Source organism: Camellia sinensis, chromosome 14 (genome assembly GCF_055761805.1).
Source record: "Camellia sinensis isolate YWXY chromosome 14, ASM5576180v1, whole genome shotgun sequence".
NCBI lineage: Eukaryota > Viridiplantae > Streptophyta > Magnoliopsida > Ericales > Theaceae > Camellia > Camellia sinensis.
Genome location: NC_138974.1, coordinates 92,991,201 through 93,010,732, shown reverse-complemented (window position 1 = coordinate 93,010,732; position 19,532 = coordinate 92,991,201). Strand labels below are relative to the sequence as shown.

Here is a 19,532-nt window from a genome sequence, read left to right as displayed (position 1 = left end):
CCAAACCTAACCCATTTCCTCAAGCCCAAGATCCAAGATCCATGACCCACAGACCCAGGCTCGGCCCGGTCCGGGCTGGCGGAGTGTGTGTGGCAATTTTGCCATAACCAACATGGACTATAGTCTTCACCCAAGCCTTTCCTTGAAGTATCCATAACTCCATTCTTTCAGAAATTTGGATGCCCCAAAGGGCTCATACCATTATCAAAATCTTGATATTTAAATACCCATCAAAACTTTCCTTTATAATCAATGTGGGATTGGTAGCTACACACAATTCCCAAAACCTTATTTATGAGGCTATATTAATGAGACAATTTCTCATTCAATTCTCAATGATTTTTAGTAATTCTTGTGGTGTAAAGACCTTGTTACAAAAAATTTAAACCCATTTAATTCCACGTCAACCAATGTTTGAGACCTACTTTAATTTCACATTAAAGTCACTATAAAATCATTTTTTCCAACAGAAATTGCCATCTCACCTTCGTTAAATAGCCTATTGTGAGAGGCAATTTTTTTTAATTTTTATAGAATGTTATAGATTAGGGTCGAGCAAGAAATCCGTATAATTCATAATCCGACTCGGTTCAGTCCAATCTGGTAAGTTTGGATTGATTTTTTGAATCCATGGTTCTGTTCTGGATTGAAAATTTAAAAATCCATAAGCCACATATTAGTTTCGTATTGAACCTTGCGGTTTTGAATTAGAACAGATCCGAACCATATACAAATAGCCTATATTTATATTATAGACACTCCCACATAATATCATTTCTTATTTCATATAAAAGCTAAACTAGTTTTCTTATTACTTTTATTTGATGCTATATTTAGTTTTAATATAGAGGAGAACTCTACTTTGTGTATTGTGTGTCCAGTTTTATTGCTTTTGTTTGTTGTTTTTGTTTATTGCTTTTGTTTGAGATGTTTATATTTTTATGAAATTAAAATATTATATATTTTTTTTGTTATTTAATTATGTGAATCTGTGATCCTAAACCGATTCAATCCATATTTAAACGGATTGGTTCGGATTGGTTCCACGATATAAATGGATTGGATTGTTTTTAATTTTTCAGGAACCGTTGATAACGGCTTGGTCCTCGTTTTACCCTAATCCGGACCAATCCGGATCATGCTCACCCTTATTATAGACAAGACAAATCAAAAAAGCAAAAAAAAAAAAAGAAAAAAAAACGATACAATTTGTAAAAAATTACTAAAAATAAAAAAAAATTCAAAAAAATGTGACTCTTTAGTCAATAAGTAAAGTTCCCAAACACCATTTTGAATTTTGTTTTTAAAATAATATTCAGCATATTTGGTTTCAATTTTTTGAATTCAGTTTTTTGAAAATTAAATTTTTTAATTTTCATATTTTTTTGTTTTTAGTGAATATTTTTTAAATTTTAAGTAATTTTTTTTTTACTTGTTTAGATACACTTTACTTAGATGTATCTAAATAGTAAAATATTTGTGAAAAAATATTTTAAAAAATTAATAAATACAAAAAAATATACTGATTTTTTTTTATTTTTTGGTATTTAGTATATTTTTTAAAGAATTTTTTTTTTCACAAATATTATACTTTTTAAGTGTATTTATATTAGATGCGTTTAAAAATAAAAAATACTTAAAATATTAAACAAATTCATTAAAAATATTAAAATAAAAAAATAATTTTTTTTTTTTTTTTTTTGAAAATCAGAGCCAAACAAACTGATTAGTAAGAGCAACTCCAATCATACTTTGTACTTTTCACTAGCCAAAGTACGAAAAAAGTATGCTCTTTATTTTACTTAATTTCTTTAGCTATTGTGTTCTCCAACCACACTCTTTATTTTAGCTAATCATTCAAACTAGCTTAATTAATTTTTAAAACAAAAAATACTAATTGTTAATATTTTACTAATATAAATTTGCAATAACAATAAATTTGCCCATACAAACATATAATACCTGTAGAATGAAGAGAAAAAAATACAAAATACAAAATAAATTATTCTGTAATTCATCAAATAAAATTGAAAGAATATATAAAATTGCTACATATACATATACATATATAAAATATATAAAATCTCAAATCTAATATATAATATACAAAAATCCAAAATATATACATACATATTTGTTTTGAGAGCCTTTAAAAATCTTCAATGATAACTATAAAAAAAAGAAAAATGATTCAGGCCTCGAATTTGCCTCGAAATCATTTTTTTTTTTTTTTCTTCTTCTTCTTCGCAGAACCAGAGGGGAGGGGAGGAGAGGGAAGGGGAGGGGAAGGGAAGAAGAGAGAGACGAAGAGGAGGGGAGGGGGTCTGGATTCGCCGAAGACTTGCCGTCGTAGCTTGTCGAGCTCGCCAGCCGTCCGATCGTCGCCCGATCCAGCTCGTCGCAGCAGCTGCACCGCCGTCGCCTCCGCCTCCGCCTCCACCTCCTCCTCCCCGGTGATTATGGCCCCCTCCAGTCCGGCCCATCGGCGGCTCCCTCTTCTTCTCCCTTCCTCTCTCTCTTCTTCTCCTCCTCTCTCCCTCTCTCTCTTCTTCCCCTCCCCTCTGGTTCTGTTCGAACGAGGAAGAAGAAAAGAAAAAAAAAAACCAAAAAAACCCCCAAAACGACGTCGTTTTGGGGGCTGCTCGGATTCGAGCCAAATTCGAATCCTCGAATTCGAGGCCTCTATCACGACTGTAAAAAAAATAAAATGATAAAGTAACTAGTCCAACAACCAACTAATTGAAACTTAAAATTAAAATTACGTTGAGTAAAATAAAATGTCTACCAAGTTTTTTTTTTTTTTTTTTAACTATCCCCTTGCTATAACCCGCGGCACACAAAAACCCATTAGAAGAACGTGGGCTCACTTCAACTCAATTGGGCCTACTTTAATTTGACAGGTCTGTCAATGGCGGGAAAGAAACCTAGAAAACGAGGCGCTCTCTCTGTTACGACACTGTGAAATCGTTGCGCAGAACAGAACAAGCTAGAGAGAGAGAGAGAGAGATAGAGATGGCGGAGAAAGTAGTGGCGGAGACGGAGGAGCTGCCCAAGGCTATCGTGCGCAGGGTGGTGAAGGAGAAGCTCTCTCAGTTGTCCAACGATGGCGACATTTCTGTCTTCCGAGAAGCTCTTCAGGCTTTCTCCGAGAGCGCCCGAATCTTCATCCACTACCTATCTGCCACGTACACAATCTCTCTCTCTCTCTGTGCAATATTTATGAAGAAATTTCAAATTCGTCTGCACAAATTGACACTTTCTACTGAAAAACTAGGGCTAGTCTAAATTTTAAATTTTTACATTGTGTGATATTGTTTGATTCGTGAATTCCTTAAGATTTGTGTGTGTTTGGTTGTTGATTTGGGAATATTTGTACATTTTTTTCTTTGGACTTGATAGTTTGAAGTTGTATTTGCTTTTAGGCTCTAAATTGGAATGTAATAGCCCTTAATTATGACAGTTTGAACATGGATTTGATAGTTTGAACTTTATTTTATTTTTTGGTAGGCATTGAAGACTCCTTTTTATTTATTTATTATTATTTTTTATCACACTATACACTAACAGCACAAAGTCATAAAAGAAGGAAATGCTAAATCAACAATCTCAATCCACTGTGTATTAAGGGCAACTATCTCCTTCCCCCCCCCCCCCCAAAGAAAAAAAGGGGGGGTGGGGGGGAAGAAGCCATAGTTGAACTCGACATGAATAATCAATCTTTTTTTTGATCTTGAAAATATTAAGGAATGGGAAAAGGGTTACAAGGTGACTAAGAGGAATTGTTTTTTAATATTATTGGCATTGTGCAAAACATTTCATTGAAAGATGTCAATGTGCAGGGCAAATGATATATGTAAGGAGTCTAAGCGACAAACCATCAATGCAGACGATGTATTTAAAGCACTTGAAGAAATAGAGTTCCCTGAGTTTGTTGGGCCTCTAAAAGCCTCTCTTGAAGGTCTGTGAGTTTGAATAAATTTAGTTGTTTTCCTTCTTAGCCATATGACCAACTTTATGTCCTTCATGACATTGCTGACACAGTAGATGTGTAAATCAAATTTTGACTCTCTCTGTTTTATTTATTTATTTTAATAACTAGAGATAATTCTTTGTGACACCCAAGTACAACTGATAAACATTATGTTTATTTTGTTGCATTGGAGTTGAAGGACAATGAAATATATATTTCATTTACAAAAATCAATAAGATAAGTCATAACTTGTTGGAAGTGCATATTCAGACTAACCATATGGTAAACCCTATATAGAAGATTAACTTTATAATCTCGTGTTGCTAACTTTTACCCATATGAGATTCATCATGATGATTCAATGGTGCTTAAAATTCTTATTTGGCACAAGTGTTATAGGGGGAGAAAAGAGAGAGAATAATATAAGGGTGGCAACAAGGCTTGGGGTGGGGTTTGATTTCACTTACCCGTCCCCAATTCGCGATTATGTTATATTTCTCCATCTCTGGCTTGATCTCCAACAGGGAATAATTCAAGCCTCCATTTTTGCCTCTCAAGGGGTTTGGTATTCTCCCTCATCCCGTCCTCGATCTCTCTATTCATTTAGTTTTGAAGCTTTTAATAAGATAGTTGTAACCAAATCTCAGAATTGATAACCTTGTATTCACCATTTTAAGGGTGATGGGAAAACAAATGAAGCACAAACAACATAATGTCAAAAAAAAAAAAAAAAAGAAAAAAAAAAAGGAGGCACAAATACAATAAACAATAAGAGGAGATCTCTATATCATACATATTAGGGCTGGTATGAGTAATGTTGAAAGAATGAAAATTTTAGGTTTTTTTAAATAGCGGCTTCAATGCAATCTATTTAAATCTTTTGCCATATATATGCATAAGTAGAATAAAAAAAATTAACAAATGAACGTAGAATCTTACCTAGTTATGTCTTGGACATGTATGAAGGTAATCTCTAGATTAGACAATTTCGAGACCATGGATAAACATGTTATGTGGTAGTGCAATCCTACATATCTATGGTTGTTTTGTGATAATACTTTGAGCAACCACATTACAAAATAAAAAATAACAAATGAACAATCATAAAAGGCATTAAACTAGAGCATTAAGTGAACAATCCAATGAAAGGATATGAAAACTCATCAATGAATTTAATAGTTCAGAAAAAATCCATTATTGTGAAAGACTAATATTATCCTCTTTGGTGTTAACCACTAAATTGACTACATGGGGCAACATTACCACGAGTTTTATTTTCATTCAAATTGCCCCATCTCAATAGTCCTCACAATAATTGTATTTCATGTGCATTCTATTGTTATAACAGGAGTACAATGGTCCCATGTAAGGCACCACATTTCTTTTAATATACCTTGTTTCTTCTTATCAATCATTCTCAAACAAACCAAATCTCTCTAATTTCAAGAAATGAATAAGTCAATAATAATGTTTTTACTACTAAATAATTCAAATTCTCATCTCAACAGAGCCAATATACCCAAATCAGCAAACGCTTTTCAAACCTCTCACTTAATGCTTCTGAAGATTTCTTATGATAGTAGAAACAGGTGAACAAAGTCAAATATGTAGGCTAAATATTGTAGAGAGAACAAGGATTTTTATTTTTTAGAAAGATTTAGGGGTTTTGAAGTACAAAAGCATAAAATATGGAGAATGAAAGGTAAAATGTAGTAGAATAACCCAGCCTGTTAAAAGGGCTGTAAGGACTCATATTCAGCAAAAAACTTAAGAGGCATTGCTTACATTAACCTCAACTGGCCTAGTTGAAGGATGTGTTGTGTGTGCCTGGGTGAGTGGATGATGTGCATGTGGAGGATGTCCTCATGCTCTTAGGCTCAAGGCTAAGGCATTGCTTATGTTAGCCTCAACTGACATGGCTTAACTCTGGACGGGGAGCATGTAGAGAGATGTGACCAATCCATATGTCACCTTACGAGGCCAACATATAGGAATGGCAACGGGCCGGGGCAGGGCCCGGGACCACCCTCCCCATCCCCGATCCTCGATGGTAGAAATTTCCCCGCCCTTGACCTCGATCCCCAACGGGGAGCCTATTACCGCCCCCTCCCCTGGCCCCCTAACGAGGATTAGGTTTCCCCGACCCCGAAAATTCTCCGGCCAAAATAAAAAAAAAAAAAAAAGATTTGAGCTCAAAATGTATATATATTCATCAACAACAATAACAACAACAACAATATATATTCATCAACAACAACAATCATCTGTTCATCATCATCATCAACAACACCCATTCAGAGAGAGAGACGAACAGATCTGAGCTCAAAATGTAAGAAATAAAAAATAAAAAGTCCAACACATTCAGAGAGAGAGAGAGAGACGACGGCGGAGGGACAAAACTCTGACGATGATGGGAGGAGGGATAGCGGTGATGAAGCAGCTGCGCAGATTGTCGTGATGGAGAGGAGGGACAACGGCGATGATGGGAGGAGGGATAGCGGTGATGAAGCAGCTGCGCAGATTGTCGTGATGGAGAGGAGGGACAACGGCGATGGGGAGGAGGAACGGCGGTGATGGAGGGACGACGGCGATCGGCGGTAATGAGAGGAGGGAGATCCGCGGTGATGAGAGGTAGGAGATCGGTGCTGCGTAGAGAGAGAGAGAGAGAGGGGGGGGGGAGAGTTAGAGGCTTAGACTTGAGAGAAATGAATGTAAGTGTGTGAGACAGGCACTGACTTAGACATATATATATATATAGAATATTCGGGGATAATTCGGGGCTGGGGCCGAGGCAGGGGCAGGGGAACCTATCCCCGTCCCCCGCCCGAAAACCGTCGGGGATTCAATTTTTAATACCATCCTCGACCCTATGGGGATAATTTTCGGGAAAACCCGTTCCAATCGGGGTCGGGGGATCGGATCCTTGTCGGGCCGGGTTCAAATTGCCATCCCTAACGACATATGGGTCTCTAGTATGTGGAGATGATGACATCATACTAGAGTGACATGCTGAAGATTTGGATAGGTGTACCCACAGTGGGAAACCAATTTCGTGGCTTCAACTGGTGTCGAAACTGTCAGCTAATGGAAGGATTTTGTGGAACTCATCCATAAAATTTCTCAAGAGATTCAAATCATTGCAGGCAGATTTTTTAAATTTTGATATGGTGTGTAGCATGTTTCCAATGCTTCCCCATTGCGTAGAGATTGTCCAAATCTTTGGAAGAAACTGCAAGAGAAGCTATGCAGAACTGGGGATATTTTTATATTGTAAGTTGTGTTTTCAATGGAAGTTCACAATCATTTGTTTTTTGGTTGTCTGTTTGCATTTCAATTGTAGTACATGTTAGGAAATGGTGAAATTCCTTGGTGAAAAGGGTCATGGCATTGGCAACAGAATTTAGAGTGGGTTGGTAATAACTTGCAAAACCTTCAATCAGATTGGTTACTAGACTCATCTTGGCAGTTACTATTTACCATGATGGAGCAAATGGAACACGAGGACATTTAGCAATGATTACATATATTAATATTAGTGAACTGGGCATAGAAGCTACTGGTCTGTGCCTGTGACTTTGAACTATAGTCTATGCTAGAAGCACTGGAAACGCGTCTTGTTGTGTTGAGTGCCAAACATGGAAGTTGTAATTTTGGCCATGTCATAATTTGGTTGCAGATTTGGAAGGGGATTTGTTGCTTGTGAAGACGGTATGCTACTGTCATGTTTTGTAAATGTTTTTGTGCTCTTTGGTTTATAAATTCACTGAAAAGAAAAACAGTTTTGTGACAAATGACTTTTATCCAAGAAATTATGTTGAAAACATACAATAGCTGTTAGTCAGTTGCCTTTGCATTCATCAAAACTGGCAGTGTGATGGATTTCCTCTGCTTTCCATGGCTTAAACGTGATCCTTAAATGTGATCCTGAGCATAACTTATTTATCAGGCACTCATCCCGATACCAAACTGTCATTTCTCTAATATATTGAGAATATTTGTAGTATATTAAAATAACGATTTCCTTGTTTTTTATTAGGTTAAAATCAGATAATGGTTTGACCCAAACCTTTCTGTATAATTAATTAGGCAGGTTAGTGGGTTCAGATTCGATTTTGTTTGCTGCACAGCTTTTTGCTCTCAACAGTATCTAGAAGGGCGTAAGTTACAACTAATTGATGCATGGGGGATTTACATGAACATACTGTGAATAGTGAGAGGAATGAAGTTCTTAACTTGGATGTAAATAATTTTCCTAGGTTAAATCATAAATCAGATCAAGATGATGTTGAGAACGAGGATTCTGTAAATGTTGAAGTTCTTCTAAAATTTGATTTTGCTTAGCATTGCCCCGTTCCATCGTTCTTACTTCTCTCGTCTATTTATTCACTTCTGGCAGTTAAGTTTAGTGGGCTTAGGAGGATCTGTTTTCTTCCTTGATAATTCCATTTATATTCTTTTACAAACTACTACTACTACTATTACTTGCTAGCTTAACCGGTCTCCGTTGTTGCTTGTTTGTGCATTCCATCGACTTTGATATTTGTTATTGTTATAATAGGAAATAATATTTGTTATATTTTATTCTGATTTTATTTTCCCTTCATTGATGTAATGGGCTAGCCCATAAGTTATGCCTTATGGCACTCCTGTAATTACGCATTATTATCAATTTAAAAGGGGATGAGGTCTCACTCATTCCCTCTCTCTTTCTTTCCTCTAAACTTACATGGTATCAGAGCCATGCCCTAGCCATCTCTTCTTCTTTGTTACCCATCACCATAGGTGATCTCTCTCCTGTATATCATACGACAGCCTCCACTCAGCCACTCGACAGCCTTTTGACAACCCCACAACCTCATCTCTCCTTCTTCTAACCTCGACAACTTCTACTTAGGTCTACCAGCCCCTTCTCTCCCTTAGATAGCCTTCACCCAGGCCTCCCAGCCCTTGCTTTCCTCCTGACAGCCCTCACCCAAGCTTCTCTCTCCCTCGGCAGGCTTCTCTAGCCATTGCCAAGGGTTCCATGGTGGCCGACTAGCCTTCTTGCTGGTTTGGTCGAGTTCGGCAACCCTTCTAGGGTAGCCTGGGGTAGTCTCTTCCCCTCAGAAGTCTTCTGGTGATGTAAAACAGTACCAAAAAAAAAAAAACTGAATTCTTAATTCTCTATGCTTTTATAGTTACTGTTGTGCTTGTTTTTCTACTCATCTTCCGGGTTTGTAATTGGCAATAGCTAGTAGTGTCCATTGCAGATTTGACTAGTGAATCTACTACCTCTCAACCATCTCAGGACAAAAGTTCTATTATCCCTTCTACTATGACTGATAACCTCAACACTGGCCTTAAAATCATTGCCTCTCTATTCAATAGTCAGAATTACCTAGCGTGGTTGCAAAGTCTGACTATTTTCTTGAAAAGCAAAGGGAAGATTGGATATGTTGATGGGAGGGTACATGCACCCAGTATCACAGACCCTCGTTATGATTAGTAGGATATCACCAATTCTCTGATTATGGGCTGGTTGATATATTTTATGGTTCTGGAGATTGGAGAGGACTACTTGTCTATGGACATTGCTCAGGATATCTGGGAGGCCATAACTACTACTTTTTCTAGGAAAGGGAACTTTTCACAGGCTTTCGAGTTACGTCGCTCCATTGAGAGGTCGGGACAAGGTGAAATGACTATCTTTTAGTATTTTACCTTCCTTAGCAATGGGTGGAAGCGACTTGATCACTTTCAGGATTACAAGCCTGTATGTCCCACTAATTCTACTGGTTACCAGAAGTTTGTGGAGAAAGGACGGGTCTTCAAGTTCTTGGAAGGCCTGAATGTGGAGTATGATCCTGTTTGGATTAGAGTACTTGGCATAGACGTGCTTCCATCTCTCCAGGAAGCCTTTGCTTTTGTGCAAAATGAGAAAAGTTGAAGCTCTACTATGCTTCCTCATGCCACTACTGATCGCTCTGCCTTGGTTGCTGCACCCCCTCGAGATGGCCAATGTGTGACTCGTGGTTCTCGACCTTCTTCTGAGAAGGATCAGCTTTTCTGTGACTACTACCGTAAACATTGCCACACAAGAGAGACTTGTTGGAAGTTGCATGGGACTCCTTCTGGTGACCGAGGAGACCGTCTTGGTACTCGAGGGAGTCGGTCTGGTCAATCTAGAGGTCGAGGGGCCAATGCTCGGGCACATCTTTCAGACACGGTTGAGCCATCACTTTCATCTCCAGTTGTCTTACCGGCTGCTAATGTTTCGGGGTTATCTGCCTCCGATTTTGAGATTGCTCTTTGCTACTTGCTAAACCATCGAGCCTCCACATCTGCCATAGGTGCATCCTCTTCTTCATTTGCCAATTCAGGTAACTTGGTTTCCTCCACATGTGCATTGCTATCTCATACTACTGTGCCATGGATTATTGATTCTAGTGCTTCTGACCATATGTTTGGTTCCTCTCATTTGTTCTCAGAGTATAACCCACCTTTAGGTCAGGAAAAAGTGTGTATTGTTGATGGTACTATTTTGTCCGTGTCAGGAAAAGGTTTAATTCATGCTACCTCATCCCTTCTTTTATCCTCTGTACTTCATGTTCTGAATTTTAGTGTTAATCTTTTATTTTTGAGTCGTATTACTTGTGATTTGAATTATAGCGCGACGTTTTTTTCCTAATTAGTCTTTTTTAGGATCTTATCACGAGGAAGAGGATTGACAGTGGTAGAGAGGAACATGGTCTCTACATTCTGGATCAGACAGAGAAGCTGGCTCATTCATCTATTCAGTTATCATCCTCTAAGGAAGATCTTTGGCTGTGGCACCGTCGCGTAGGACATCTCTCCTTTTTACTCCTTAAGCATTTATTTCCTTCTGTTTTTGAGAAAAATAATGTGTTTGATTTTCAATGTGAGTCGTGTCAACTTGGAAAATAACACAGCTTCTTTTGCTCCTTCTATTAATAAAAGTTCAGTTCTATTTTATTTGATCCATTCTGATGTATGGGGTCCCTCTCGTTTTGTATCTTTAAAGGGTAAAAAATGGTTTGCTATTTTCATAGATGACTATTCTAGGGCCACTTGGGTATATCTAATAAAAGACAATAGTGAAGTGTTTTCTGTGTTTCAAAACTTTCGTAGAATGGTTTGCACTCAGTTTGGGGTGGTTATCAAAATTCTGCATTCTAATAATGGAGGGAAATGTATTGATTTTGGTCTTGCCAATTATTTTGCCACATATGGCATTATTCACCAAACTTTTTGCACTAATACTCCTCAACAAAATGGTGTTGTAGAACGGAAAAATCGCCATCTCTTTGATGTGGCCTGTTGTTTATCCTTTGAAATGCGTGTCCCTTGATCATATTGGGGAGATGGGGTTCTCACTGCCTCTTATTTGATTAATCATCTTCCCATCCAAGTCCTTCAAAAACGAACCCCTCTCCAGGTTTTGTTCGGATCCACGTCTTTTGGTTCTCCATTTCCCCTAAGACCTTTGGATGTGTTTGTTTTGTTCATAATCATTCACTCACTTGTGGTAAATTGGATCCCAAGTCTCTTAAGTGTGTTTTCCTGGATTACTTTGCCACCCAAAAAGGCTATAAGTGTTATTATCCTCCATCTCGCAAATGGTTTATCTCCATGGATGTCATTTTTTTTTAGTCTGGATCTTACTTTCCGACCTCATTGTCATAGTTATCCCTTCAGGGGGAGCCTTGGTGTAAAGAAATTCCTGTGCTACTACCACCAGTGGTTGAACAGATAGAGGATGTTGAGCCAACAATTGTTGTGGAAAAGGAAGAAGGCAAAGTTTATGTCAGAAACAAAGATAGACAGAAAGTCACCTAAATGCAAGAGATTACTTTCCCTCCTCTACTACCAACTTCTTCTCCAGATGAGTGTCTAGAATCATCCCCTTCTCTTGAGAGTCCAGGGCTGTGTTTGGTTTAACTTTCTAAAATTAATTTCACTCTTACATTCTGATGCTATGTTTGGTTTGAGTTTTCAAATCATGATTCCAAATCAATTTCAAAACACATTTTGAAAACATGTTCGGCAAACCAGATAGTTTTGGAATTTTTGGTTTACTCGGTCGTCTGCTCGGACATCCTCCTGGATGTCTGGCAGGTTGATCGAAATAGTACTTTTTTTTTTCAATTGCCAATTGCCACTTGCTATTTGGGAAAAAAAAAAAAAATTATATTTGTTTTTGATATTTTTTAAAAGGCGAATTACACTTACGGTCTCTATAGTTTGGAGCTTGTATCACTTTGATCCCTTACTTTTCAATTGTGACACATTTGACTCTAAATTTTGAATCTTGTTTCAAATAAGGACAATTAAATATATCATTGCTTAATTTCAAGGGCAAAATTGTCAATTTGATAAAATATAAACTAATTTGATAAAATTAAATATCAAAAAAATATTTTTAAATTTTTAAAAATTATTTTTATAAAGATAAAATTATGTAAAATTGATAAATCTTGTAGACATTTATTTATTTATTTATTTTTATCAAATTAATTTTTATTATATGTTTGGATGATGATCATGTAATGAGTAGTTTTTATTTTCATTAAATTAGTTTATATTTTTTCAAAAGTCAAATATGGTGACAATTTTAATATCATTATTAAACCAATCCATTAAATCAAAAAATTCAAAACTAAAAACATTTCATATATTAAATATATCGATTACACATTAAAATCTTATAAATTAGTTGATATTTTTTCAAAAGTCAAATATGGTGACAATTTTAATATCATTATTAAACCCAATCCATTAATCAAAAAATTCAAAACTAAAAACATTTCATATATTAAATATATCGATTACACATTAAAATCCTAATAACCACCCATTATATGATCATTATCCAAACATATAAAAAAAATTAATTTGGTAAAAAAATAAATAAATGTCTAAAAGATTTATTAATTTTATATAATTTTATCTATGGTGAGTAGAAATAATTTTTAAAAATTAAAAAATATTTTTTTGATATTTATTTTTGTCAAATTAGTTTATATTTTATCAAATTGATGATTTTGCCCTTGAAATTAAGCTATGGTATCTTCAATTGTCCTTATTTGGAACATGATTCAAAATTCAAGGTCAAATGTGTCGCAATTGAAAAATCAGGGACCACAGTGACACAAGCCCCAAATTATAGGGACTATTAGTGTAATTCGTTCTTTTTTAAATATAGAAATTATTTTTTTAGACCAAAATGACAAATTATTTTTTTGAATTGAATTTTAAAAAGAGTTTGGTTATAAATTTTGAATAGAATTTTCAATAGAGTTTTGAGTTGTGTGTTTGGTTATGAGTTACAAGTTTTTTTATTAAGTTTTGAAAACTTTTTTTAAAATTCATAACCAAACAACTTTTCTCATTTCATATATCACATCAAAAATTCAAAACTCAATTCAAAACTTATAACCAAACAAATTTTTTCTTTTCAAATCATAATTTCAAAACTCATAAACTCAAAATACGACTCTATTATCAAATTATAATTCTAAAACTCTACCAAACGCTACCCAGGTAATTCTGATTCTAATGCTCCTATTCCTGAGCTCTCAGATCTTGATGTTCCCATTGCTAATAGGAAGGGGGTTAGGTCATGTACTCTGCATCTAATTACTAATCATGTCTCTTATGCTAATCTATCTCCCTCATATAAAACCTTTCTGTCTAGAATTTCTTCTGTGAGTCTGCCTAACAATTTTCAGCATGCTCTCTCTATTCCTGAATGGAAACAAGCCTTGATGGAGGAGATGAGAGCTCTCAACAAGAATGACACATGGGAGTTAGTGGAGTTACCTCGAGGCAAAAATCCAATTGAGTGTAAGTGGGTGTACACTATGAAACACAAAGCAGATAGTTCCATAGAACGGTACAAAGTAAGACTGGTTGCTAAGGGCTTTACATAGACTTGTGGGGTAAATTACTAGGAGACATCTGCACCGGTTACTAAGATGAATTCTGTGAGAATACTATTCTCTCTTGTAGCAAATTTGAATTGGCCGCTTTATCAATTTGATGTGAAGAATGCCTTCCTTCATGGAGACCTAGAAGAAGAGGTCTATATGGATATTCCCCCTAGTTTTGAGGATGCTAGGTCCAAACGTAAAGTGTGCAGGCTTCGGAAGTCACTTTATGGGCTAAAACAGTCTCCTAGGGCTTGGTTTGAAAGGTTTGCTCAAGCTATGCTGCGATATGGGTTCAAGCAAAGTCAAGCTGATCACACTTTATTTGTGAAACACTCCTTACATGGTAAGACCACAACTCTTATTGTCTATGTTGATACTATTGTACTGACAGGAAATGATGATGAGGAGATCCCTCAGTTGAAGGAATATTTAGCCAAGGAGTTTGAAATCAAAGACTTAGGCAATTTGAAGTAATTTTTAGGCATTAAAATAGTGGTCCAAGGATGGCATCTTTATATGCTAGAGGAAGTATGTACTTGACTTGCTAACGGAAATTGGAATGTTTGGAGGTAGGCCATGTGATACACCTCTAAAATCGGGCCAGAAATTAAGTGAGGATCAAGGGGGAGATCTAGTAGATATGGGGGGTGTCATGTCCCGAACCTGCCTCTATGGATTAAGTTCATAACCGGCCAGTAATCATGAGATTACCTACGGCCTCAATCGAGATTAAAGATATCTCAATAGAAATAAAGGGGGCCAAAATGGAAGCAGACTTAAAAATTTTGTCCAAAAGCTGTACTTACATGACAAAGCGAAATCATTTCATAAGCAGTCCATAATAACTCACACATATAAACAGAGTTAACATCTTATAACATCTTGTACAACTAGGAACTTTCAGACATACAGTCAGCCAAACAAAAAGTTTATATACATAAGTGAACCAACGTATTCACCAAGGTAGCAAAAGGGGTAAAACAAAAGAACAAAAACATAGTCTTATGCGTGAGACGTTCAGGCTGACTTCACAAAAACTTGGAATTCTCTCACATTCTTCACTAAGGTTGGGGTTGGACATCTCTCTGCTCACCAACATACATATAAATAAGAGTGAGCGAAAGTCCAGTGAATAATACCGAAGTATAGAGGCTATATGAATGGAATTCTCTAATAGGTAATGTCATTGACAAACACATCAAACGACCTTAGGTCCATTCATATTCTTATCAAATATATCAAACAACCTTAGGCCCAAACATATTAAACGCCTTTGGCCCAATTCATTTATATCAAACGGCCTCGGGCCCAATTCATTCGTATCAAATGACCTCGAGCCCAATCATCGTATCAAACGGCTTCTGGCCCAATCATATCTGGCCCATCATTTTCATATTCATTTTTTTATGCGCATTTTATATTCGCGATCATGATCATATTCATATTCAAATGGCCTTAGGCCAACGTATTCGTATTCAGACGGCCTTAGGCCCATTCATATCCTTATCAAGTATATCAAATGGCCTTAGGCCCAATTCAAATATATCAAACGGCCTCGGGCCCAATTCACTCTTCACGGAACTTTATACAGAAATTAGGCATATAGAATACTTATTCATAATTCAAACCAACAAATCCATGAAGCTTATACAGAAGTAGCAGTTGGAAATTAACATACTTGAAAATATCTTTACTAAGATATTACTCATAGTGTTCCATCGATGGATTTGCTCTTGCGCTTGACTTTACACATTTCATAACACATAGGGTCACAAGCAATTCAACCCGTTCTTAACTTGTTTATTTCTCTTAGGCCTTTTTCTTATTTCTTTAATTCATTTACAATGCCTAATGCATGCCTAAAAGTGCTTAGAAATGAATGAGAATGGAAAACGAAACATAAAATAGCTTTTCAAGAGTTTTTGAAACAGGGCGCTCGAGCTCAGCTTTGGTCACTCAAGCAGTTTGCAAAACTCTGTAAAAGTACTAGTTGTATGAATTTTATGCTCGAGCGAGACTTTTTCCGTTCGAGCGAGGAGTATTGCAAAACAGGGTTTGCTCGAGCTCAAGATCTGTCGCTCGAGCTACTGTGCAAATCTCTGCAAAACTTCTGGGAGCTTGATTTTTACGCTCGAGCGAGGCTTTCTTCGCTCGAGCGAACATGTCGAATTCTAGAATTTCCAAAATTCTGTTTAAAATTCAAAACACACTCCCAAAGGTCCAAAGCTTACAAATTGGTACCAAAACATGGAAAAGCATTGATTAACATGTGAACATAGGTAATTTGAAACCAATTGGCTACAATTATGGTCCAAGTTTCAAATCATTCCAAGTTCTTCTTGTTAATTCCAAAGCTCATGCAATTAAGTCTCATATCTTCATGAATCATGTATGCATATAAAGAATGGACTCTAATTCCACCTCAAATGGTACAAACATGGTTGTTAAAATCGCGATCCGGATCGTACGATCCTACTTTGCCAAAACGATCCAGATCGTTGTAGGATCGATGTTACAACAGGATCACAAGTAGGATCGTGTAGGATCACATGGGATCGTGTAGGATCGTATGGGATCGTATAGGATCGTAAGTAGGATCGCAAGTAGGATCGTAAATTTTATGATTTTTCACCTTATTTTTAATATGTATCATTTTAATTTTAATTTTTATCTTTTTTTTTAATAGAAAGTAGGATCTTACGATCCTCGATCCGATCCTACGATCCGATCCACCAGACCCTCTCACCGATCCTACTTAGGATCCCGATTTTAACAACCTTGGGTACAAATGATGCTCAAAGTCATGAAGCTCAACAAAATTGTGCATGTATGTATGATTTGGTACCCAATTATTCATATTTAACTTGCCTTATGCTAGATTATACAAATACATGGCAATTCTTTACATACATGGATATATTGACTTCAATTTCATCATACACCACTCAAATCTTGTTCTTGATCACCCACTCTCTTGGAATTCATATAATTGCAAGCTTAAACTCATGAATTAAGGGTTGGTTACTCACCCAGAGGCTCCAATCCTTCCAAATATAGCGAAGTCTTGAGCTAATCCACCTAGTTCTTGAATTCCTTTGCAAATTCTTCAAGGATGAGCTCTCTCTCTCTCTCTCTCTCTCTCTCTAAATTCGACTCTCTCTAGAGTGTGTATTTTAGATTTTTGAGCTCATTCTGTGAACCTAAGTGTATTAAGCACATTTATATAGTGATTAGATTAAATTAATCAATCTCAATTAAAGTTAATGAGCCTCAATTAATTAATCTTATTATTTCGATACGAATCAATTTTTAATTAAATTTCACCGTAGGCTCTAAAAATCACGCTGATCACAATGGTACAGACAATTTCAATTTCTGTCGCCTCTATGGCCTTAAATTTTCAAATTATAGCAGTAAGCTGGACAGATTTTCTTACGGTGAACAGATATAGATTCAAAAACATAATTATCGTCCAAATACACAACCCAGACCCTGATAAAATGCATCACTATAAATTACAAAGTTTTCTGTACCTGTGGGCAAAGTCAACACTGGTGCAGTAGTCAATCTCGTTTTCAGTTCTTGGAAGGCATATTCTCTTTCATCAATCCATTCAAATGGCTGTCCTTTGTGTGTGAGTTGGGTAAGTTGTACGGCTATTCTCAAAAAATCTTTCACAAACCTTCTGTAGTACTCGGCTAAACCCATGAAACTGCGGACTTCCGTTACATTTGTTGGAGCAGGCCAATTCACAATTGCTTCTATCTTCTGTGGGTCTACGGAAATCTCATCTCTGTTAATAATATGGCCCAAGAAGACGACTTCATCTAACGAAAATTCACGTTTTTTTAGTTTAGCATATATCTTCTTTTCTCTGAGAATTTGCAAAACAGTTCTCAATTGTTGTTCATGATCAGTTCTACCTTTTGAGTATATCAAGATATTATCAATAAAAACCACAACAAACTCATCAAGGTAAGGCTTAAAAATTCAATTCATAAGATTCATAAATGTTGTAGGGGCATTAGTCACTTCAAATGGCATAACAAGAAATTTATAATGACCATACCTTGTCCGAAACGTAGTTTTCTCAACATCTTCTACTTTGGATTAGACTAGTGTTGGGAGACTTGGGGATCCATCAGACCGATTCCATGAGATTGTACTGCGACAATAAGGCGGCAATTAACATTGTTCATAATCAAATTCAACATGACAGAATCAAGCATGTGGAGATTGATAGATACTTCATTTGTGAAGACTAGGGATCAACTAGCAGATGTTCTCACCAAAAGAATAGGGAGCAAACCATTTCATGACATTCTCAACAAGCTGAGCATGAGAGATATCTTCGCACCAGCTTGAGGGGGAGTGTTAGAATAGAAAATAATATTTGTTATATTTTATTCTTATTTGATTTTATTTTCCCTTGATTGATGTAATTGGCTGGCCCATAATTTATGTCTTATGGCACTTCTGTAATTACATATTATTATCAATATACAAGGGAATGAAGTCTCACTCATTCCCTATCTCTTTCTCTTCTCTAAACTTACAGTCATTTCCCTCTTATGGACTGTATTTGTAGAGGTCATCTGTATCTTGTAGTTTATGGGAGTGGTAATTTCGTTAACAACCTGCTATACTATAAGGTAGTGTTTGTTTCACTAGAATGATTTTTAGACAGGAATGGAATGGATGGAATATGTCCATACTCCTAAACTGGTGAATAGTGATTCCATTTTGAATGTAAATTCCTTTCCTCTTTACTGAACCAAACATGAAAATGTGTATTCCGATGAATGACCATTCCTGGCTCATTCCAGTGAACCAAACACTGCATAAAGAGACAACACAACAGATACCAGGAAATGAAGGCTTGGAATTAGTCAACCACTGTATCTGTTAGTAGGACAATTTCCGGGGATACTCCTCAAAATGTTTGACGATGTACCTTTTTGTTGATTTTTTGCAGAGTTCAGGCAGAAGAATGCTGGAAAGAGGTCCGCATACAAGGCAAAGGAAGCAAATAAGAAGAAGGAAAAAGTGACACCTGTGGAAAACGGAGGTGAAGACAAGCAAGATAACAGGGATGAAATGAACGAAGATGAGAACAATACTCCTGCTAATGACTAAAAAGATGGCCAAGTGAAAAAAAAGGAGTTAATATGCTGTTGTTTTACTTACCATCCCTGTTTTTTAAGTTGGTAGCTTGACGGTTAGCTGCAGGAGCATTTCAGAAGTTGCTTTTATGATAACTTTGGTAAGTAATGATGTTATCGCGGAAGATGCCTGAATGAGTTCATCAAAGTTGAGACTATTTGGTTGTACCCCAGCCATCCTTGTATTTACTACTGACAAATTTGATAGTTGTACTTTTAATTAAGTATAGTTTGCATTACTGTGTTTTTCATAATGTATTATCTTCATTAGTGCGCTTTGCTTCCACTTTCCTTTATGCATATATATATATATAGGTACACAGAGAGAGAGAGAGAGAGAGAACTATTCTCTTTTGGTTTGCTTGAGAGTGAACTTGATGTAATATGGCAGATAGCAAACATCAATGGGGGATGAGGAGACTGAAGTGCTGTGCTGATCCATATCTTCTCTCCACTCTCAAACTTGAACT

The 19,532-nt window shown here is 36.4% G+C and overlaps 1 protein-coding gene across 1 annotated transcript; it reads left to right on the top strand.

The window, feature by feature from the left end:
- Window positions 1-2,824: 2,824 nt before the first annotated feature.
- On the top strand, window positions 2,825-19,301 carry NF-YB11 (nuclear factor Y, subunit B11). The gene is made up of 3 exons (XM_028201451.2): window positions 2,825-3,185; window positions 3,840-3,958; window positions 18,876-19,301. The coding sequence occupies exons 1-3, from the start codon at window positions 3,013-3,015 to the stop codon at window positions 19,034-19,036; spliced, it is 453 nt and encodes a 150-aa protein (XP_028057252.1). The 5' UTR covers window positions 2,825-3,012; the 3' UTR covers window positions 19,037-19,301.
- The last annotated feature ends 231 nt before the right edge of the window (window positions 19,302-19,532 follow it).